Below are 25,259 nucleotides of genomic sequence, written 5' to 3' on the forward strand. Positions count from 1 at the left end.
ACATTGATCTTGCCGTTTCTTAGTTAGGTATATGTCAGTCATGTGAATTCCATGATTTATTAAGACTCCATCTGTTGTCGTAGTTACACATTTTTTACACATATTAAATCTATAGGGGTTTTTTTTAATAATATGTCGCGGGATTCGAGACTAATTTTTTTATTAAATAAGTTTCTGGGAAAACTCTGTTGAGAATCTCTAGAAAATCACTTTTAAAGACTAATGCAAGGTTAGGTAAATATTAAACACCACAGGCGACATTTGCCTTATTGTAGATACAAGATAAATATTTGGTAGCGGAGTATATATTTAGAAATTTGATTCCTAAAATTATATTGCTCATTAGAATATTATTGAAATTGATTTTGGTTATAGTTTCAATGACAGGTTCAGAATAATTTATTTGATTAAAAAACGGTTTCCGGAAATCGGTGGAAACAGGATGGATGACACCACTGGTTCTATGTGAAATCTTTCAAGATAATTTTACGCAATTTCACGGATCTTATGTTACAAATTCGACGTTGAAACACCGGTAAGTCGAGTTTTCACTGCGATGTATATCCAGTATTCAGACAAACGGCATGCTTACACGTTAAATTATCAATTCGCGACAAGAGATTTAGTCGAGCGTGACCGCGGAAGGCGGTCATTGTATCCAGACCAGGTACCGTCCGCAGATCTGGTCTGGTCCAAGGCCGCTCATTAGAAAATAGCGGCCAGATATGGCGCCACTTGCACTCCCGGGTCAACTATTGCAGCTCTAACCATTAATCTCGAATCTCAATCATGTGTGTGCCGACTAATAGTCTTGATTAAGCTGCCGTGAGGTTTGTCGAATGGGAAGATTCGCAATTAACGGACCAAAGTCACGCCACAGACAAAAACGGGGTTATATTTCTAGTTTGTTCAAAAAGTTGCTGAACTTTCAAAATAGCGCGTCAACGCAATATTTTAGCGAGATTATAGTTTTACCAATTTTCAATCTTAAAAGTAACTTACTGCTTACAGCAGTGATTGTCTAACTTTTTTTTATTACCCCAAAATATATTTGGTTGACAAGCCAGGTTGCACATCTTTAATATATATTGGTATACAAAAATATAATCTCATAAATACAAGTACGATAGACGTCGGTGATTAATACCTGAAAGACTTGCGCTCGGATAAAAACTATACAGATTATTAATTTCGACTTTGAAAATAACCGAAAATTAAATTTTTAATGGGTACGATTTTGCTATTTTAATTATTCGTGCTGCCAAAATGACTCATATATTTTCTAAAAAAAATTTTTCTAATTCATGGAATTTTGACAATAAATGATTTTCAACTATTTATATGAATATTCGAATAATTTAGTGAATATTCGTAAAATAATCGATTATAGTGTTTATACCATCCAAAATAAAATTTGAATTTTTTTTTAAATTAAACAATTTGTTTACTTTTTTACTCGTTTTTTCTCTCAATATACCCGAGTGACCAGTGTCGCTCCAAAATTCATGGTCCTTTATGTGCTTTTATTTTGTTGCGAAGTGGACACTGGGACGCTTGTTCTGAACAAAAAATGCTTTAACGTCTTCGAAAAACTTTGTGAATAAAATATTTAATGGTTGTGTCTAATATGATCGAAATACGTAGAATTCGTCAGAACAAATTATTGGAAAGACACATCCTTTATTATCGTTTAACGTTTATCTCAAAAACAGGTGTGCGTCGAAAATGTTTGTAAAGGTCCTGTTACATTTTTGTATTTGTTGTTTCAAGATGCAAATATTTTATTTTTCTAAATTCAATAATTTAATTGTCTGTTAATTCATTTCTTGTTTTTAAATTTATATACAAACTCGCACAAAAAATGCCAATACAGATCTGATTATAATGTGTATTAAATTCGTTCAAAAAAATCGATAAAATGATGTAAATAAAATATTCCATCAATTTTGCTGAATTAATTCAATCGCAGCTGATCTTATTTATGCATTATTTATCATATTATTAAACAGCTAAAATAACATTCCTGATCAAAAAGTATGTAATAATAAATTAAGCATTTTCCCAGTAATTCGCACAGCATATTTTTTAAAATAAAATTCATTTTTCTTCGGAAAATGCTATTTTTTCAATAAGACAGTTAGTTATATGATAAAATTACATAGTTAAAAATACACATGAAAAAAATTTCACAAAATTTCAAAATTACCGATTTTTCCTTGTTTTTTACTTATTTTTCAAATGAATTTTTCTGTAATTAAAAGTAAGTGTACCTTAGCAATCTAAATTACTAATATAATTGTTAAATATATATTTTTTTATATAAAATGATTTGTATTACTAAAAAATATTGTTATGAAAAATTACACATTTATGCTTCGAATATTTTATATGCGAACCGAAAGAGTTAAGCATATTACTAAAAATATAAATTACTGCAGTGTGAAATTAATTAAGTGTGTAATTTATTATTTCTGTGTACATCTTTCCATGGATAATTTTTATTGTGTAATGTTATCACGTGTTATTTCATCCTGACACCGTAGAAGTGCAATTAGTCTCACAGCGTAATACAGTGGCAAATGTCTTATATGATTTACGTCGTATAACTCCGATGTTTAATCGTTAAAACATACATTTATTTATTCTTAAATTATTATATAAAAATGCAAAGAGCATCCAAATTAAAAATAGTTATTCAAGTTCGTAGATCGTCCTAGATGATTTATATGAAATAAAATACTAAGAGAAATTGTAACATAAATAATAATATACAAACTTTTTTGCTTTAATGAACAATGCGAATTGTAGACGTTTTAGAGTAATATACGACCCCATGAGTAGTTAAAGCACGTGGGATAGGTAATACGATTATTTATGGCTATTGAGTCATTATGTCTGATCGCCCATACAAATAACCGTTGCCGAATCAAATAATATAACATAAAGATTAGAAAATGCTCACTCAGGATACAGTTTTGACCCATTTGCGTGCGAAAAAGAGGTTGATCTCATTAGCTGGTAGGTCACACATGCGTTGAGAATATTTTATGTCGAGTTTAGGTAACGAAAAATAGTGTAGATTAAAAAATTTATGTGAAATAAATAAAATGACACATTGTACATATTGTCATCATATTCTGTAAGCTAAAATAACAAAGTCAACTATGTGTGTATAAAATAATAATAATAATATCATTGGAGGATGAAGGATTTATTAAAAACATTTTCACTTTAGTTATTAGAGAATTGTTTTTTTAATTTTAGATATTTGATTTCAGGCTTTTTGATTTCAAAGCAATTTGAATACTGTTTTTATTTTGTTAAAGTTCATGATAGTGGAAAGTTTTGTATTTATCAAATACAATTGTCGCGAACAGTAACAGAATCAAGTCTTTGCAGCTATATAATTCAAAAGAATGAGAGATCTGTCAGTGAGTGAAATTAGTGTAACCATATGTTTGTTGAACCTTCATTACTTCAGAGAAATATATTTTTAGAACATATAAAATATTTTTAACGACCCTTAGTACACCGCGTTATGATGATACGTTTTTGAGAAAATGTGTTTCTATTAAAACAGTAATTAGAATTGCTTTAATAGGTAGAAAGAATATTAAAATAGTCTTGATCTTCAGAAAAGGGATGTATTCCGAAAACAATAAGACTGATTAACGCCAAATTATAAATGCAGGAACTTTTTGAACAGCCCACGAATGTCATAAAAACGTCGGATATCTTCGTTTTCAATCTGCGCAGGATGAAATCACTTGTTTCCGCCGCTGCGACTTTGGAATATCATCAATAATTATATTATTGCACGATGGCCGAGATAGAGAGAAGACATATATATTGATAATTTTATATTAATTAACCGACTGCTATGTACTTATTTCGCTTCATTGCACAGTAATTTACAGCACTGTGCTTTTGAATCAAATGATTGATCCTATCGAGGTTGAGTATTGTGTTTTCGATAAACACAACCGCCACAGAAGATCCAATTAATATAGTCCGTCCCATCAGTGACAATAAGTATTGAGAAAAACATTATTAAACACTATTAAAATATGAGTCACTTTGGACGAAACAATGTAACATGACATCTTGAAAGGGCGAGTTTAAATAATGAGAAACATTCTAAAAATAATCACAACAATTAAAAAAATATTAAGATGGTGTAAAACAAATCAAATGTAACGTGGAACATTAAGAAAAAACAATTTAAACAGCCCATCAAAAAATTACAGGTCAGGCCTAATTATATTAATTCTTTACATGTATATTAGGAAACCATCTGCATAAGCTTCTGAAGTAATTCCGCAAAACACGAGAAGATTATTTGATTAGATCTTTGCAATATACAATAATTTATATAATTAAAATAATCATACAAGTCCACGTGGAACGCTCAAAATTAGTTGCGAGTGAAATAATTAATAATTTAATAACGGTATTAAACCGGCTTAATTTATTATATTTATATTTAATAATTTTTATATTGTAATAAGACAAAATTATATTTTTATAAATAAAAATATAAAAAAAATCTTGTTGATTTATATTACTTTTATGTACTTTTTAACCCTTTATGTGCTAGGTGCGGATAAATCCAAATAACCTCGTATGGCTCTTAAGTGAGAAATTCAAATTTATGCCACGCTCAATTAGAAATAATATATTTTTTTCAAATGCTGAATTAATTTTCATAATATGTCACGTAATTAATCAATTATACAGTAAAAAATAAAATTAAAAATTTGCTCCTGTAAGTGATTGTAGATGCAGCAGCAATGAATATAAACATATAAAAAATTGTAATTTATTTTTTACTGTATTGAAAAATTAAACAATTACGTGAATTTTTATAAAAATTAATTCGGCACTTAAAAGGTTAAGGAATTTTAAACGAGTAGATAAATATTATTGGAATAGAAATATTTAAATAGTTAATATAGTATTTTGAGAGAGCTAGTCATATTTTTCTCCAACTCATTTATTAAAATATTATGTTTATAATAAAATTATGATACGCGGTAGAAACGTGCTAAGTCACTATTGACTCAGATCTATTTTATTAATTACAATATTACTGTATTAAATATTAGTGATCTATAAATTGTTTTTAATAAGTGTACACTGTAATCCACCACTGTGTAATTCATTTTCTGAAAACATCTTAACATTATTTATTACATTCAGATATTCGATTGTGCTTACATATACCAATTTGGTGCAGTAAAATTTACAAGTGTGTTATTAAACCGCGGAGGTTGTTAAACTTGAGATTAAGGCATTGCAATTTATCGATTGTAGAATTTCAGTCGTCAGCAAACTTTTAATATGTAATGATTTCTCGAATACATTAACATATTATAGATGTTTGTAAATAAATAAATAAATAAATATTCAACGCAGTCTAGTTAATTCTCATTATAATTGTAGATTAACCATAGATTTTATGTCTTTATAAATTCGACTATAAATTTAAAGCGTACGTTACGAGGAAAATTGTACCTGTACGGTTAATTGGTATATAGAAATAAGATACGACGCAGTTATGAAGTCGTCGACGGTAAATTAATACTTGCATCGTGATATTTTTAATTAAATAAAGTTTATTTAATAAACTTTTTGTTGTTGTTATATAATATCACTAGTATTGAAAGTGGTTAAAGTTATTACTGCCTTCTTCATGGAATATATGGGATTAAAATGATTGATGATTCACTAATTTATGTTCTAATAACTGATGATATTTTTAGTATTTTTTTTAATCAAAAGTAATAAGAACTTGAAGTATTTTTTAAATATATATTGTACTCAATAGTTGGCAACCTTGGTAACTGATAAGTTGTCTCCAATACAGCCTGAGGCGATCTGATATTTTCCTAAGCTCAGGTGTCTTCTCCAGATTGCGGTTAAACCAATATGAGCGGAATTATCAATAAACATTTAATCATGCCATATCATGCGGTTGCATTACGACAACGAACGGCCCTAGAGCGCATTTCCATTTTTTTATTATTATTTTTGACTTCTTAAAATTATCTAGAGACCGAATTAAATCATTAGGTTTTATAGTGCACCCTATTTTTAGCTCCCAAAAATAATATTAATATGAGAGACATTATGATGACAAAACGACATAAAAAAGTTTTAAAATTACGATTGATTAAAAATGTATAGAAAATAATAGTTAAATATTTATAAAAAATAAAATTGAGAATCTGCATCCTAAGATACAATTTAATAGGTGTATATTATAACAAAACTACACTATACAAGTTTTTCACACTTTTCTCAACAATTTACTAAACGTGTTTTGTTATAATGTATATACTATGCTATAATGTTTTTGATACAAATTATGCATATAGATTCACTAAAAATGTTGTCTTGATTTACGAGTTTAATTCGTTAACATGTCAAATCAAATTTTCCCATTGAAATGAATCATCCATTTCGATGGGGGAAAATTGAAATAGTAAATATATACTACCTAAATTAATGATGATCTTTTTTTTAAGTTAGGTAATACGTCTTTTTGCTCGTATGTCGAGTCAAATTTTAGGAAAAAAATTGCTCGTGAAAAACTCTAGATAGTTTTTAACATTTATAAAGCAATTTAAAAATAAAATGTGTGTATTCTCTATTTATTATCTACTAGATAATATCATATATATTATTAAGCAGTATCATAAAATACTCTAATTTTTATAATTGTCTAGTTTTATAATTTAAGCATATCATAATCAATTGTACAGATAGAAAAATAATGTTTTAATACAGCTAATCGCAAGCTGCATACGGTTCTAGGTTTACGCATGTATGGCTCTCAAAAATATTATATGTGAAAATAAAATTAGTATTTTTTTATTAGTGCCTAATAACTTACTAATGTTGAGTTTTTATGCTATAGTAATAGATAATTATTATTGGCTTTTGAAAGTTTGTGGTTATTGTGCAATACTGTGTGCTCTGCATATTTTTATATCCATTGTTGACGCCAACTCATTGTCATTTGCGAGATCGCTATTTAGTCTAGTCCGTGTGATTTTTTAAGCATTATTGAAAAGAATACCATTTTGGTTTGCGTGATCATTAATTAGCTTGTTGAACTTCACAATTTATTTATTTCCAATATTTTCATATATTATTGACTTTTCAGTTAAATGTATGGATTATGAATAACTTATATTTTCTATGGGTGATATCTGTGTAAAACTTAAATAAATTATAGTACTTTATGTTGAACTCTATGTTAATTTATACTACTTTTATCTACACGTTGAAAAGCAACATTTATTCTTTATTTTTTTTAGCGACGTATTATTTCAAACTAAATGTCTCAGAATAGTAGCAAAAATATTTCTAAAATATCTCTTATAGGACGTTTTATTACTGTCTTGAGTCTAGATTGTGTAGTTCTATCTTGGAAACATGTTTCACTTACTCTCAACACAAAATTCAAATTGTATTCTAATCATACAACCGATTACTATTTTTTACATCCATCTACATTACACGCTTTATAACTCATCATTAATCACTATAATCGCCTAGCTATTGAATAGTAACTTTGTGACTTTATCGGCAACCACCCCGCCGAGTTAGGAAGTCAACAGCTCAAACCGCTAATCAGTCGTGCCGCATTCGCAGTGTCTGGCGCCTCTGAAGCCTTCTTGAAAAACCGGTGAAGATTTTCACATTCAACCTCGCAGCATCAGTGAGCCAAGGATCCTGACTTTGTGTCTGATCGCTAGGAAAACTCTCAGTCGGTCCAAGCAGCCTCACCCTAACGGACGTGCATCTAAAAAGGTATAGACATGATGAAAATGATGATCCTTCTTATTACGTTGGCTTTGAGTGGAACGACGATGGCTAGAACGTACGAAGGAATACCGGGATTCGGAAGGAATCTGATCGTGAGATCTTTGCCTCCTGTGCCAGATTATCAGAGTAATCTGTATGAAGTTTTCATGGAACCGCTGCTTTATGTAAGTATTTTTATTTATTAATTTATTGAATTAAACATATTAAAAGCATATTAAAAATAATATTGAGAAAGATATGAAATTATTTAAATATATATTTTATTTACAATTAAAACTTGGTTTCTTTATCTATAATTTGTTGATATTATTAGTATATTAATTTATTAAATGGTTGATGCAGTCTATTTCTATATATATAATGTCAATTACTTTATCCTTTTAATATAATAAGGTAAAAAAATATGATTTAATGTGAATTGACTATTTGAAAGATCATTTATTACAAAATATATATTATTTTAATTAATAGGAAAATAGTATTTTAAATTTGATTAATATTACAATTATAAAATAATATGAAGAACTGTTTTTTTTTCAATTAGACATTAGCAAAAAAGTATATGTAATTAATTACATACATTTTTTTTATTCATATTGATTAAGTTATTTATTGATAAGATGACTATTAAATTTATAGTGTAAAAACATTTAAGTGAAATAAGTTATATTTTATAAAATATTATTTTAGTATACATAAAAAAAATATTTGCAATTTTCAGTTCAAATTAAATATTTTAAATATACATAAATTAAATGTTATAGTATCTTGCTTAATATAAATATAATGTTTGATTAAAACGACATTTTCTACTTTTCTGATGGTTAAAAATTGGCGTGAAAAATTGTTTGTCTAATTAGAGAATTTTAATAAAGTTAATGAAAAAAAATATATTTTTTTATTATTACCGATCATTTTTTTCAAGATTTATTGATAAAAATCGTTTGTTATAAACTTTTTTGGTTATTTAACAATTTTATGTAAAATAAACTATTTCTTAATATTCTTGAAAAATATATTGTTTTACATTTTTATGATAATTTAATTATTTTTGGCGAAAATTGTTAAATTTAAAATACTAGTACTGATAATATTTTTCATATTTTTTTTATAGGGATAAAGTTTTTGATTGTATTATACAATTTTGTAATACTATTATTTTAAATATAATGTTTTTTTATGAAGTTTCTGAGAATTTTCGTTTTGACTATTTAATTTGACAGTAAACAATTAACATATTTTTATTTTTCTTATTTTCTTATGCACATTTAAGTAAAATATTTAAAAATGTAAATTATTAACTTGAATCACATTCATTAACATATATTGAATCAAATTTATATATTAATAATTAAAACATATATAAATACAATAATTTTACATCATGAAGTTAAATAGAAAAATTTCAATAAGTTTCAATAATTACAGTGTAATTAAAAATCAATAAAATGCCATTTACAATTTTACCTTATGTAGAAAAATTTACTACAAAAAAAATTAAAATGTAATTTTATATTGAATATGATTTAATTACTTATTCTGATATCAATGAATAACCTACTTACTTACTTGACATGTTTCGTGTATTATATTAAATATAATCACTTGATAAATTACTTAGTCATTTTCACAGTAATTATTAATAATTTATATTATAATACATTATTATTGTGTAAACTATTATTATGTCTGATGTATAATTGATTTACAATTATACTGTCATTAAGTAGGGTAATTATTATATTTTAAATAAAATTACAATGCATTATTTATAACGACATCACCAAAAATATACTGCACATTGTATTCTATAATAAATATATTGGAATTATATGATTAAAAATAGTATGTGATTATTATTTACTGCTCTAAGTGAGTTCTAGTATATACATACATTTTTTATATGTAAGATGCTATAAGCATCGTATTATAGATTAATTTTTTGTTGAATATATTTTTTTTCCATTACTATAGATACTCATATTTAGTTATATTACAACATTTTTATTTTTAGCGAACTCGTAATGAATCGATTAATAATACGCATACATTTGAAGCATAGGTTGATTTATTATATAATTGTATATCATTTGCACATATAATTAATTCATATTGTTGTTTATTCCAATATGATTATTATAAACATACAGTAATAACAATAGGAAATATCCATTTTATGACAGGAAAAACGTAATGACAATTAGATATTTTTTAGCAAGATACATTATTATTGCACAATCTTTAATTCATTGTTGTTATTTATACATTAAGATGGATACGTATTTATTGTTCAGGGTTGCTCAATATTAATAATTTATTTTAGGATTAACGCATCTGAATGTAAATATGAAAGTCAAATATTTTTTATATTTATATTACGTGCATAAATATTTTGTTCAAATATCAATCAGTCATGCAAACATTATTGTGCGTATTTAATCATTTTCTCATGCTCAGTCGTGACTCGATCACTTTTGTGCGAACCAACTTATCAAGGCTTTGATGAATGAATTTTCTAATTCAAACAAAGCTTCTTTGATTGATTGCAAGTAGAAAAATTGCATCACCTCACGTATCTGCAATAAGATTAAAAATATTTTTGAACAGTTAATAATTAAAAAAACGCATACGTGATGTATGAAAATGGCATATTAATGGATGTATAAAAAATACAATTTATAAATTAATTATATAGAATACAAAAAAATGCTCACGTCGCGTGATGCAGCAACGGTTAACGCAGCGGTTAAGATGTTTTTAGTTAAATGATGTTGAAGGTTAAGTTTGATGTTATAAATTATAACTTATGACACAATTCATTATGCTTGTATTGTATTATGTATAAACAATGTATTCAACATTGAGGCGACTCTACAAATTTTTTTCAAACATCAGGATAATAAATGGAATCTGTCGTAGTTCACAGTTATCACTCGATGTGATTTATATTATTTATTGTATGTATAATATTTTAATATGTTTTATGTGAAATGGAAATTTTGGCATAGAAACATACAAAATTCGTTAAATAATTTAAGGATTATGGATATACACTTAGTTTAGAAAAAATATTCCACCTATTAAATACTAATAATATACTATTTTAATAAATGGTTTCTGATTTACTTGATCCGTGTGATGTTTATTAAAAGTTATAGGTTTTTTAATTTTACATTTTTTAATAAAAAAATTATACCTTTATTTGTTAAAACTTAAGTTAGCATTACGTTATTTACAAAAATCAAGGCTCACCAAATATGTGAGCCAGGTTTCTTATATCATAAATTTGAATCACAGTACAGTCATCCGGCACACGTATGATAGACACGTTTTTCTTTATTAAAAAAATACGAAATATAATTTAGGGGTCGAGGTCGGTCCGATCCACGATGACGTGTTGTTTGGATCGAATCGAAATTATTATTGGGACGGGACGAAATTGCTCACGATCCGCAAGACAAACGTCATGGCAATTACGACGAATTTTTGTGAAGTAATAGTCATAAGTAAAAAATGCCTTGAAAGCTTCTTAGCCAAAGGGTTGACGGCCGATAGGTTATGCCCCTAGAAGCATAATGTTGAGGTCGCGACTATTTTTTTTGACACCTTTGAACTTGGATCGTGGCCACGGACAGCACTAACGAGTTTCATATCAGGAAATAATTTATAATCGAACATTAGGATTCGTACGTTTTTTCAGACATTCTTTCAAATCAGTGTTGTAGTGCTAAATATGTTAAAAAATATTTAACCACTGATGCGTTATAAATTATTTTTATGTCATCTTAAATATCAAGGGCATTAAGTAAAAAAACGCGATGACCTAATATATTAATTACTCAACTTAATATATTAATCAATACACAAAAGCGCATTCAATAAACAACCCATTGTGTCATTGTTGATTCTTTGCTATTTTAAAACACATATCCATGTCTGTATTTAATCGGTAAGCATCGTAAACATATATAAACAGCCTATCGTAAATAATGTGAGTCACGATAAGACTCGAATGACGCAACGGAGTTATGCAAATTTGTTAATCGTGAATCCTTTCAAACACCGGACACCTTTATATAGGCATTATATTTTTTTATAAATATATATAATGGGAGTGTCTTGAGGTCAAAAAGTCAATAATTTTAATTTGTTGTTTGTAAAAAATCAGGATCCATCTAAACCAGCGTTGCAAGCTGTCGTCACTTTGATGGGAGAAGACGAGAGTGCCGTCAAAGGAGATCTTATGTTGAGTCAATGGGTACCTGGAGGTCCTGTTGTGGTCCATGGAAATTTGACTGGACTGCCTCCTGGCTTACACGGACTTCAAATAACGACTAAAGGAGATATTAGAGACGGCTGCAAGTCAGTCGGAGATCACTACAATCCGTACTTGGTAAGTAACATGTGATTTCTCAGTCAGTCAAATGGTAGCTTCATGTACTTTTACAGGATGCATTAGTATTTTTTATATGTATTTCTCACTTGTCGTTGACGTATGTGGAACGGATCCAGGCCTGGTTGGGTTTCTTTCAGTCGTTTTGCTACACGACATGTCAACCGCTAATTGAAAATAATGTTGTAATTAATTTTAATTATTAAGCACAGCGCTATTATGTGTGATTAAAATATATATAATGTCATACTATATGCATTTTCTTACTCTTAAAGATAATACAAATCTTTATAACGAATATTCTATATGTTATGTGAATTCCGTGTCTTGGAATTAACGTGTTTCTTTACTTTAAAAAAGCACATGACCATGAGATGGGACTTGAATGGGACAATGGAAATCTATATGCAATGCATTACCTTAATTACATGACGTATGTAGATGTTAGCGAAATTCATTTATATACATGTACTTTCGGATTTGTTTATAAATTGAATGACGTCGGGCGGCGGAATACCTTTGTTTGAAACTACTGTACGTTGCAGTTATGTTTCGGAGATCTGTTATTAAATTAAATATTTAATTGCATTCAAACTATATATATTTTTAAAATCTTTTCTGCTGTATTATGGATGTCACATATAGTATACAAAGTAACACAGATTAAAAATTAATAATCTTTGTTCTTGAAAGATCCTTAGATCAAATTTGGCGTTAAAGTTTATTTCTTAAGCATAATAAAGTATATAATATTTTCAATCTTTTACCTTTATAAAGTTGTCTTAAGTTTTAAAAAGCAACGGGATACAATATTCTAGTGTTCTTATATGCAATTGTTCACGTATGCGATGATTTATTACATTTTTTTACATCAATTATAGATAAATCGTTAGGTAGAATTTTCGCACGTCCCACATACAAGTCATATCTTATTGTATCATTACGTGTGGTATTTTTCGATTTGCACTACCTTTTTTATTGTAATAATTTTAAACCATTGCACACCCAGCTCCAAGATTAGTCTGCCAAAAGAAAAAAAAAAGATAAGAACAGAGCCGCAAGCTATCATTAAACCATCGAAGGGTTCGTTTCAACGAAATGAAGATTACCTTTTATTTGTTTGATGATTTATTGTATGAATTTTTATGCAAATCTTATTGGAGTTTGTTCTTTTACAGCACAGGCACGGAGGACCACGAGACGCCTTTAGGCATTTGGGTGATTTGGGGAATATAAAAGCCATGGATGATGGAACTTCACATGTAAAGATTGTCGATCCTCTTATTTCGCTGGTTGGGCCAAGAAGCGTTGCTGGCAGAGGCTTGGTGCTGACTTCATCTGAAGACGATCTCGGAAGAGCTGGTACTGAAGAGAGTGCCAAAGACGGCACATCTGGTACTCCAATCGCTTGTGGTATCATAGGACTTTTGACGTAATTTTGTATAATAACTTATTTAATATCATAATGTACAGAATAACATAAAGATATTGCTCAAAAAATAACATAATCTAAAAGTTAACCAACACATTTATCAAACAATTTGTGAGTCTCAAATACGTGTTCCATTACTTTTATTGTATTTTTATATTATGTAGAAATAAACTTTATTTTAATAAAATCTTACTGTGTTTTAGTAATTATTTGTGGTAAAGTATCTATATCTTAGCATATTATCATATTGTTAGAATATCTGGCAGGTGTTCCATACTCTACAAGTAATATTTACACATTATAATAGAATAGATAAGGCGTGTTCGTCCAAATGTTCGTATTTGTATATTACGCCATCTTTCGAGTACATTAGTAAATAAAAGTACAGTTAGTTTTGCCGTAACGTGGAAAGGTGTGGCCGCATTGCGTCTGATACACTTTTAAATCGTGTTTAAATCAGTTTTAAAACAGTGTTTCGTATTAAAAACATTATATTTGCACGAACAAACATAAGGTATATATTTTCGCAATATATTTTATAAATATTTGTTGCATAATTTTTTTAAATTAATTATATATAACTTAATTGATGTTTATTATTTGAAATAAATAGATATGTATGAACATAGCTATTTATATGTAATTCAATTAAGCAAGTTTAATAATATTTTTAAATTAAAAAATATATTATAATAAAATACGCCATCTGTGAAGAACACGTAAAAATATTATCCTTACTTGTGCATCATAAATCAAAACCCATAAAATAATCTCACAAGTTGAATGTACTTGAACTTATTAAAATGCACTCATATTTATTAAGAAGCACTCAACGAACCCATTCTGTACTAGATGCACTAAAACGAACCTTAAATGCACTATACTTGCACTGTTTCATTCAGATAATACTACGTCACATTTATCTTAAAATAATCTTAAAAATACGTCACATTAAGGTTACAATATTCGTTCTAAGCAATTAAAAAAAAACATTTGAATAATAAAATAATAAAACACTAAAACAAGTGATTTATTTGGGGCAATGTCGTTTAGCTAACCATTTGTAGAAAGGTCCTGTGATTAGTTCACCTTGCTTGTTTTGCTTGGGGATAATTGACCTCATGAAGGTATTTAACGAGTATATATATGTTTATTACTCTATTGAATTATACAATTTAGTTTATATGTACATCGGCCTTAGTCGATTGAACATCGTTTTGCTGGAGCTTAGTGTGTGTGTGTTTTTGTGTCTTAAAGTGACTAATTATTAGTAAGGTAAACATTTCTAAAATAATTTATAGCGTTTAGAATTTAATAAAGAAAATAATATATTTAAAACATGAATTATCTAAATATAATATTTTATAAAATATTATTCATTCAGTATTGCATTGTTTTCAGCTATTTATAGCATTTTAAAATATGTATGAGATTTCAACGAAATTTCAGATAAACTCAAATAATATTTTAAAATATACAAAAGCAATACATCTGTCAGGATCTAATTTAGGCGTGTATCTAATATTTATATTTTATTATATGATACATATTTAATAAGAATTAAAGTAATATTATATTTATAAAGTACATATTTATTATATACATTACACATGGCATAATATATTGAACTTGATCTAGATTGATTGATTTATACATCAAGATGAGATAAATTACTTGTATTTTTTTTGCAACTTTTTTATTAAATAAGAAACTTGTTTACCATGATTTGACTTTGAGAATAAAATAAAATTAAAGATAAGATATTTTTTTATTCATGGTTATTTTCAACAGTACATATTGTTCTTTTTTTCTGTGAATTCATATTACTTTACAAAACCGGATTAATGTGTCATTGTGGTTAACAATGCCATCTCATATTTTTTATGTCGCATTGTCATATGCCGTAATGAGAGAAATATTTTAATTAATCATTGTTGTATCACTTTCCTAAAATCACCAAAAAATCAATCGATTATTTGTCTGATTGATGATACTTTACAAATCTTATAAGTGAAAAAAATATAAACCAGTTATATTATTGTAGCAACTCTATGGGTTTTTCTATATTGAATGAGATCACTTCCGTTAAACTTTCTTAAAATTTTCAGATACGATATCTCTAGCAAGCAAAATATTATATAAAAAAAAAGTAATGTTTGTTCCTGGTATTTATTAAATATTTTATCTTTTTACTTTTTAATTATAGAACTCTCATTTATGTAAGTAAAAATGGCCTTAAGGTTATCACTGATTTATAACAGTATAGTATAATTACTTGATAATTAATTTAAAATATTTAGTACAACAATATTCGCAACTCATACGTCAATAACTACTTTATATAACGAACTCACGGATTAATCAAAAGGCAAAATCGTGATTGAAAGTGCATCGATCGTTGCATTTGGGTTATCTATAACCTATAGCCAAGGCTTCTCGGCAAAAATTCGAGTATGATTTATTAATATCGCTCATACAAAGATGGTTAAAATGTTAGTATAATATCAATCATGCAAAATATCAAAAATAAAAACATGAAATTTCATATACTCAAGGGAAAATAATGTAAAATAAATAGACAAAGCGTGAATTATCTTCTATATGTGGTTTTACGACATTTTCCCAAAAAAATAATAACCGAAAATAATGACTGAAAATAATGCCTTGATTTTTTGTATTGGGTCGGGATGTAAATTATATTTGTAATAAATGCTAAAATTGAAATCTGTAATATTCGGCTTAGTTTGGTGAGATTCGTTATCAATTACCTTTGTTTTTAATTCATTCGTATTGGCGTTTGTTTTCTGCGTATTTGCAAATAAATTAACGCGATCAAATTATTCAACTAAATAAAATAAAATCTTTGCGTCTTGAAACAACAAATACAAAAACGTTAGACGATAATAAAGTGAGCCTTTTCAACATTTTGCTTCGTTCGAACGAATTCTGCGAATTTCGGTCATAGTAGATACATTCTATTTACCATATTTTTTCGAAGGCGTGATACCTGTTTTTGTTGATTTTGGAGTATATTTTTAGATAAAACGATGGGTTGTTTTGCTCAAGTATAAAAATTGTAATTTTTGCAGTCAAAAACGACATAGTTGTAATGCAGCAGCTAACGTAACTGAATTGTCAAGTCGGTGAAAGTCCTGGGGTTAAATCCCATATGACCCTTAGTATTATTAAATTTTAATCATAACCGGTAGGTCAAATTTAGTGATTATTTTTAATTATAAATACGATTGATAGTCACTGCTTTTTATGTTTTTCAAATCTCAAATCTATAATTAAAGTAAAATCGAGCAAGTTTGTGCATAGTGACATATTTTGATTGTACGCTGTAATAATATTTTATAAATAATAATTAAAAATGTCACTGATAAACAAACTGTGATTTCAATCAGTTTTCTCATTACTTATTTAGTAGTTGTTGATTGTATATATTTACCCCGTTGAAAGGCATTGGTTTGATGCCTGTCATATCGGAAGATATGTGATATATAATATAACTCAGGGGCGGGTGGTGAAATACTTTCCCTCTCGATCGCTCGCGTGTTAAGTGTGTGATAGGTAAGAGCATGCGGTCAGCATGCCCTTATCTCTCATTCACTCTCGTCACTTAACATGCGAGTGATCGAGAGGGAAAGTATTATATCTCACCGCCCGCCCCTGATATAAATATATTAATAAAAATAACAACACTGATGGAACACTAAATAGTGAATTCCATAAATGCTAAATTAGAAATATTTTACTTATTTATTTTTTACTTTATAAATTAATACTTTTTGATAAAAATTATTATTTTCTGTTTTTTAATCATATCTCATATAGTTCTTTATCAGAATTAATCAAGTCATAATAATGCATGTGATTATCTTGATGCAAAATTTATTTTCCAAAGATTAAATTGTTTAATGTTTTATAAATATAAAATATTATAAGTGCAAGGGTTGAGATTATATGAAAATGTTATTCGATAATTACTCTCAGAAGTAACTTGTGTAAATTTATTCCCAACTACCTTTTAATTCTGAGGTTTTCCTTAATGTATGTTGTAGTATGTTGTATTTCTCATACTTGTTTTGAACATATTTATGTATGGTTTTGTATTTCTTAACTATCAAAATGGCTGTAATAAAATTATATATATATTCATATAATAAGAGCAAATCGATGGCTTAAAGTGTAAATTTGCTAACTCCACTTTTGGTTGAATATGACTTAACAATGTCATCTTGTACCTTTAATCAATATACACATGCTCAAAAAAATTCTATCCCCAAAATCTCCAATTAAACACTACAAACTTTAGATATTATTTTCCTATTTACAAGTTTTTTGTTTTTCCTGTAAAGTTGTCAAATATGGAATTAGCAATTTTACCCTTTATGTAAAAAGTATGTTCAGAAATATTTTTATGATTCATAATTTACTACACAGTATTTATTGTATAATAGTAATACTGAATCTTTGGCACTATTATATGTATGCAGTAACCAGTATCTCAAAATGCAAAACATCTTAAAATTCCAATGAATTTTTTTAAAGTTCAAGTCTTCAGAGACAAACAAGATTATGATGTTATTATTAAACATATGAGAAACCTGCAAATTATAATTTTAATTGTTTTTAAGTATTGTTATCTCGTATTGTTAACTTCAGTACTAAGAACCATTACAAATAAGCAGTTGTCAAATATGTGTACATACTATATATTATATTACACTCATTTAAAACAAAAATACACCAATCATCGATATTTTAAATGACACAAACAAGTTTGACGATTAACATATCAATAGTTATTCACGACATAGTACGTACAACATACTTAAAATCACTTGTACGTAACGCTAAAAGTCCCCGAATTCGCAATTCGTTCGACGTACATAGGCATTTGTATTTCGTATGAAATCGAATGACTAGGTAGTAGTAGTTGTGCAATACATAACAACAACTCAGATCAGGTTTTGCAGAGGTGCTCAGTCGGCATCGACGAGAACTTGTCAAACTGTTGATTCAATATGTACAATAGATTAATACCAATATTAGGTGGTTAATTGCTGATTTAATGTGACAAGATTAGTTAGATATATGTACTTGTGTTGTAATATATCATCTTTTCATATAAGAGATTAGTTAATAATTATTTTAATATTGTTTGAGTGAAGTTGAAGAGCCTCTGAAGTTAAAATAACGCGTCTGGCTTGTCTTGCATTTAAATTGATCGAGTTTCCTCTCGCTTGTGTCAGTTGATCTTTGGATTCGGAACGAGAAGGTAAGTCGTGGTAAATATTCGCGAAAATAATGTCCATTAGCCTTGACATTACATTAATTTATATAGATCGTTTTAAAGAATCATGATCCTTGACATTATGCTGATACAGAAAGAAAATATATCTCACGGTCATAAAAATGACATTAATATCCATTTTAAAATAGTACCTTGATATAATTTGATAAGTGTGTTGATGTCAAAATTGATTCAATAATTTTGTTTACTTCGTGTACATATGATATTTTTTTAATAGTAGAACTATAAATATTTTTACATAATATAAAAAAAATAGCTAGCTTTAAAAAATCGTTTGAGAGTATCTTATGATCAATGTGAGATTCTGACAAATATTTTAAAAATGTGTTTTTAGAAATCTATATAGTTGCAAAAAAATATTATTTATTTTATAAAGTTTTAGAAAATATTATTAATTTATTAATAAATTCATTACTCTTATTTAATTAAAATTCCATGTATTTATTTTTATTATTTCAGATAATCATGGAACTTACATTTTTCTTAGTATTGGCGCTCAGCGTCGTTGTTAATTGCCAGGTAAGTTTTTTTTAATGTATTAAATAATACGCATGATTACTTTATTTATAATATATATTGTTACGCCATACATGTTATTTTAAATAAATATTATTATGCCATATATAACAAAATTGCGTTTGTTGGAAAATCCCGTAGTTAGTCGCTAACTATTTTGTTAGTAAAAATGCATGATGATGTTCAAGTGTATATATAATTTTATGTAATATAGTAATGCTTTTATATATTATGCATGTTAGTTTATTTATGAATATTTATAACATTTCGATCAGATTGCAATGGTTACATAATGATTAATGGCATTAAAATACTTTGCTCCTTGAGAGTATAATATTGCAGATTTATTTTTTGATAGCCACATATTCGTGCGTGGTGTTTTTCCATAAACACACAGTTTCAAAACTTTCCATGCTGATGCTATCAGTTTAGAGGTTCAACCTAGATTCAGTTAGTGACAAGATAAGCGCGATTTAATGAGCCTTTGTTTTAAGCCGTTGCAAATCTCATCAGCTAAACCTATTCGCACATACAAATTAAGCATGAGCACATTGAAGCTTCGGTTGGTCACTAATTTAATTATCCTGTCGGAAAACTTCAACTTTTTTCGTTGCTATTAGTACAATGCGTGGCATAGTCAACCATGGCCGCGTACTCAGCCGCAATATTGGCCACAGCAACAAGGCATGTATTACCAACAGCAGTATGTCCCTCAATATATGCCAGAAGAGCAGCAATTCCAGCCTGAACAACAAACGCAATTTTTCGGCTACAATGAAGGGCCGGTACAAAATCAGTTCTCGACACGATTTCTTCAGAATGAACCACGCCGCGCCATCGTCAAGTTGGTGGGAGATACAGTCAACGGAAACGTCACCTTCACCGAAGTCCAAAACGGCGTCCATGTCCAAGGTGCAGTAATCGGTCTCCCTGAAGGCAACTACGGATTCCACGTCCATGACAAAGGAGATATTACAGGTGGATGTCTATCGGCTGGACCGCATTTCAATCCCCATAAGGTTGTAAAATATAATAAATTAACCGATACATAGATTAGATAGTCAAATAACCAACGATATCTCTATCAGGTCGACCATGGAGCTCCTCACGATCAAGTCCGCCACGTCGGAGATCTAGGAAATCTGCAATCTAACAACAACCACGTAGCTGTTATTGACTTTGTAGATCCTGTCATTGCTTTATCCGGTGTCAACGGTATCATAGGACGCACTGTGGTAGTCCACTCTGGAGTTGATGACCTCGGAAGGACTAGACACCCAGATTCCAAAAAGACTGGAAACGCCGGAGGCAGAGTATCCTGCGGCGTCATTGGCGTATTGTAATAAAAATATTTTTAATACAATGTACAAATACTCGATTAATTTATGTACCTTTTGTAATGTTATTTTAATAATAAATTGACGAAAATTGAATTGTTAAATGGCTGGTTAATTAAACGATTTGCAGTTTTTTGGAATAAATCTGGTTAAAATTCGCGTGTTAAAAGCGACGATTAATAGGTGCCGTGTAACTGAAACGTTCACGTTTCTTTTTGTTAACGTTGGCCAGTTGACCTTGGGGTCCTGGGGTTACGGAGCTGGTCAAGTGGTTCGATAAAACAAAACACCATTAGCACGCATATTTTTTTTCTTCTTCTAAGAATACACGCCCAGACGTTATTATGTTAAGATTGTGATATAAAAAATACAATATAGTCATAAAATTGGACTTTTAAACAGTATAAAAAAATAGGGTTAAATGTATAGTAATAAATGCTAAGATTTACTGGCTTTAGTGTGAGAGATTCTTAATTAATATAGCAGCATAAAATAAAGATTATTATTTATTTTGCTGTAATATGCTATATACAAAATGGTCAATAAAAACTGATATTTTAATACAGACATCAATAAAACCGTTTATTTACTTAACACAGGCGTAAGCTGAAGACGTTAACAGCGTGTGTATAACAATACTTAGACAAATAATCGACATATGGCTCTAGGTAGCATAGGTAGCATAACCAACATTTGTTAACAAATCTTTATATGATACTTGTAGAGTTCAAATGTAGCAAAAAATGTACCTAATTTTTTAGGTTATTTTTTAACAATTATTTTCTCACATGCCGAATTTTCTAGTATTTGATATATGTCATACGTCACGGTGCCTCGAAATGAAAAATGCCATCCGATGGGGTCGCTTAACTACCCCAAACATTTCAAGTCAAAATATATTCAAATATATTTTTTTTATTAAAATTTGTTGAGAAATGTTTATACTTGTGGAATTATAAAATGTTGTTGCTCTATTTAGAACTTAAATAATGAAATTAAAAATAATTGAACTGTTATTTTTAGGTTTCTATTTAATGTTTTTTTCCACATATATTGTTATAAATAAATTAAAGATAAAATTATTTTATTTTTTATTTTTACTGTTATAAAATACTAAATTATTAATAATATTATTTATTTTATATAAGTCTGTTCTGAGAGGTCATATGTTGCGAGATGTATTTATGACATCAAAATTTAAGGAAATATTTTAAGCAGAAATACTGTATGCACATCGATATAGCGCTTAGAATGCTCGACTTTATTATGCGGAGCGCGTGTCACTTTACCAATTTATATGCTAGTTTATAGCGTTTTTATTAGAAAACGCATTTTTATTAGGATTTATAAAAAAATTCTAAAATATCTCTAAATATGTATTATATTATATTTATTGGCCTAGAATGTGATAAAGCACTTTTTGAAGTTTAGGGATTTTTAGCTGCTAGAGAAACACGATCGCGTCCCTTATTCTTAACCGCCGCGGCCAGAACGTCAGCGCTCGAGAACGCTATATAAGCTTGGCAAATACAAATATTCCAATATATTTGGGATATGCGCATATCTTTTAGATGTACATCACAATAATTTCGTGTGTATTTTTAATTATAATATGTGTGTTAAAGTGTACGTATATGTATGTACATATATACTTATGTGTGTGCATGTTTAGGTTGATGTATATATATATTATTATATATGTATGTTTATGAAATGTTGAATAAACTTATTTTAAAAAAAGTATTTTAATAAATAAATATTTATAAAAATGTCTAAAGCTATCTGAAACCAGTTTCTGCTCGCTTAATCATGGTAAACACCTTTTCTATATACAGAACGGAGTTTTTGCCTGTATAAAAGCATAATTTAATGAACATATTCTTTATTTTCTTACATGTTTAAAATTCACAAAAAACGCTAGGACTGTATATGTTGAAACATACTTTCATGTGAATTATTTTAGAACGTCTTACAAAAATCAAAATTTGATCTAGGATTTTATATCATAACTAACTGCATTATATATTAAAACAAATCTAAATTAAACTGTTTAATTTATTTAATGGTTACGTAACTACTTCATAATCTTAAGTTTATGGTGTAATATTTAAGTGATGATTATTATTTGTATATTCACTATTGTTCGTTACGTATTCTCGGTTAATATTGTATTGAAATTAATTGCATAACCTCATTTAAACTGAAAGAGTAAATTAGTTGAGATTATGATGGATAGTCATATTTTGTAATCCAGGTCATATTTTACTATTCGGTTTGAATGGAATTATATCAAATATAATAACTGTTTGTTCAAAAAACTTTTTCTGACTATAAATTATTTCGATTTAAATGATATTTTGGTCCGAAACTATTTTCCATCAAGATTTGAGTACTGAATTAACTGATTATTTTTTTACTTCTGTACATTTTAACACCTATGATTCGTCGCAAAATATCTTAGGTGACTTGCAAATCCGATACCTCAATAAAGGTTTTGTTTCGTAGCCATATTTTCGTACCATAGCCGACACGCACGACCATTCCATTTTGCCACCTACCATTTGTCGACCTCACCTTGTGAACCTACACACACGTTCGATAATGACCTTTTTTATATTATTTTTTAGTCGTTTTCAGCTATTGCGTCACTCTTTTTGCAATCCCTCCTTTGAACTCACATAATAATAATTAAACTAAATTTATAGTGCTTTTAGTTTGCCCTTGAAAGCGCGACAAGGATTTTTTTAAATAAATTGAAGGTATTAAAATAAAAGCTCAAGTATAAGTCTAATATATAAAACATTTAAATTATATGTAATTACTGCAAAAGATAATTAATTGTAATAAATTATAATATTATGATTAAATAAAATCTAATCTAATATTCTTAATATGTTAAAACAATTTTAATTTAACTTAGAGACTTCTCATAAGACTTCTCATAAGTTTTATTGTATTTTATTTTTACAAACACATTATACCATTTTATATTTATAAAATATTTAATATCACTTCATCAGCAATAAGTCACTTTATACAATGCTTGAACTTTATTTTGAGAATGATACTTAATATTGGATCATTCTTTTTAACAAAAATAATGTTATCTATATTTTAGATTGTGATTTTATATAACCGTATTGTATATTTCTCACGGTTTAATTAAAATAAATTAGAATTATTAAGCCATTTACAACATAAATAGATTAGGAAATATATTTTCGTAATTGCCGCGAAATATAAAAGTAAAAGTCGTTCGTATCCTGTTTCCTAACAATATGTATCATTAGTCTTAAATATTATTTTTTCATTACAGATATGCTCCGAATTCCGCAACTCCTGTCACTACCTCCACAATCTACATTATTTTCGCATTAATCTTAACAAAATTATTTTAACTAAACATGAAGAGTAAGTATGTTTTTATTTAATCTAATTTAATTTGTTTTAATTTCTTAATATTTTTTATGTCATTGTTGTTAATAAATAATTATTAGTTTGTATTATAATTTTTTTTTATTTATTCCACCATATTTAAGTTATTCATTATTAGAAATAAAAGATGAGCATTCAATTTATTGTGATAATCCAACATTTTTTCTACCGAGGAGGTCATGGAAGCCTATTGCGTGTTTAAGGTAGAAATAAGTTAAGACGTTCGTGTATTATTTAACCACGAATGTGCCCTATGGTGTTATGGTGACCGACGTATGGTCACGATTCGACCATTTTTCACATTGACCATTATTTTTAGGAAATGCCAACCGGAAGTGTGCTACTTTTCATCGTAAAGATAATTTGTAAAATAGAGGAAATTCCTAATGATCTGTTTTGATTTTCATATCAAACATTATATAACTATTGAATAATAGTAAGTCTAATAATAAATATGATTGCAAATAATTCAAGTCATAATAAAATATAATTTATTTTAAGGACTTCATTTGATAAAATATAGCAAAAATCTGTATATTAAAACAAATATAAAATAATCTAAACTTACAGATAAATGTATCAATAAACAATCTTCTTTTTAACTATAAAATATTACAGGGTTGCTTTGGCGACGATTTTAATTAAATTCATTTTTTTCTATAGGTTACGAACGATAATTATGTATAATTGTTATAAATGAAATGGATGCTGCCGTAAATGTGTTTTTTACATTGAAATTAAATTTTCACTAGTAAAAATATAATTTCACTAACTAGGCCAGTGATTGATTTATAATTTCACTGGGCAATATCATTGAAACTGTATTGTAACACGTAAGTTTAAAACATTTTGGCCTTAACATATAATTTGTCGTCCTTAAATCAGGGTGGTGATGGTCTATATTTAGTTTTATATTTTTTGTGCGGGTTCAAACAGCTGCACCGTTAACCCTGGCGTCATTTAAAATATTATGAAAAGAAAATAACCAACTAG

General features: G+C 28.0%; 2 protein-coding genes across 10 annotated transcripts; both read left to right on the plus strand.

Moving 5' to 3' along the window:
• Nucleotides 1-7,707: 7,707 nt before the first annotated feature.
• Nucleotides 7,708-13,845, plus strand: LOC148236459 (superoxide dismutase [Cu-Zn]-like). Its single transcript, XM_088182174.1, has 3 exons — nt 7,708-7,997; nt 12,002-12,226; nt 13,405-13,845. Exons 1-3 carry the CDS (start codon nt 7,827-7,829, stop codon nt 13,660-13,662), a joined length of 654 nt encoding a protein of 217 aa, XP_088038300.1. The 5' UTR covers nt 7,708-7,826; the 3' UTR covers nt 13,663-13,845.
• Nucleotides 13,846-14,029: 184 nt separating this feature from the next.
• On the plus strand, nt 14,030-24,340 carry LOC148236460 (superoxide dismutase [Cu-Zn]-like). 9 transcript variants are annotated; one of them, XM_088182307.1, is made up of 5 exons: nt 14,030-14,172; nt 19,438-19,497; nt 20,313-20,513; nt 20,583-20,833; nt 24,148-24,340. In XM_088182307.1, exons 2-5 carry the CDS (start codon nt 19,444-19,446, stop codon nt 24,227-24,229), a joined length of 588 nt encoding a protein of 195 aa, XP_088038433.1. In that variant the 5' UTR covers nt 14,030-14,172; nt 19,438-19,443; the 3' UTR covers nt 24,230-24,340. The 9 variants fall into 9 exon arrangements, with proteins under 9 accessions (XP_088038433.1, XP_088038431.1, XP_088038436.1 ...); XM_088182303.1 differs by having other exon boundaries at nt 14,032-14,172; nt 20,115-20,513; XM_088182304.1 differs by lacking the exon at nt 14,030-14,172 and adding an exon at nt 18,912-18,952 and having other exon boundaries at nt 20,115-20,513.
• The last annotated feature ends 919 nt before the right edge of the window (nt 24,341-25,259 follow it).

Source organism: Plectrocnemia conspersa, unplaced genomic scaffold (assembly GCF_051122295.1).
Source record: "Plectrocnemia conspersa isolate PC_06_02 unplaced genomic scaffold, ASM5112229v1 ptg000003l, whole genome shotgun sequence".
NCBI classification, from domain to species: domain Eukaryota; kingdom Metazoa; phylum Arthropoda; class Insecta; order Trichoptera; family Polycentropodidae; genus Plectrocnemia; species Plectrocnemia conspersa.

What these genes read in the sequence shown, in the direction of transcription:
- LOC148236459 (XM_088182174.1), top strand. Translation starts at nt 7,827, where the DNA reads ATGATGAAAATGATGATCCTTCTTATTACGTTGGCTTTGAGTGGAACG. An exon ending in TCATGGAACCGCTGCTTTAT is followed by an intron (nt 7,998 to 12,001) that starts GTAAGTATTTTT and finishes GTAAAAAATCAG; the next exon opens with GATCCATCTAAACCAGCGTT. An exon ending in ATCACTACAATCCGTACTTG is followed by an intron (nt 12,227 to 13,404) that starts GTAAGTAACATG and finishes GTTCTTTTACAG; the next exon opens with CACAGGCACGGAGGACCACG.
- LOC148236460 (XM_088182303.1), top strand. Translation starts at nt 19,444, where the DNA reads ATGGAACTTACATTTTTCTTAGTATTGGCGCTCAGCGTCGTTGTTAAT. An exon ending in CGCATTTCAATCCCCATAAG is followed by an intron (nt 20,514 to 20,582) that starts GTTGTAAAATAT and finishes TATCTCTATCAG; the next exon opens with GTCGACCATGGAGCTCCTCA. An exon ending in TGCGGCGTCATTGGCGTATT is followed by an intron (nt 20,834 to 24,147) that starts GTAATAAAAATA and finishes TTTTCATTACAG; the next exon opens with ATATGCTCCGAATTCCGCAA.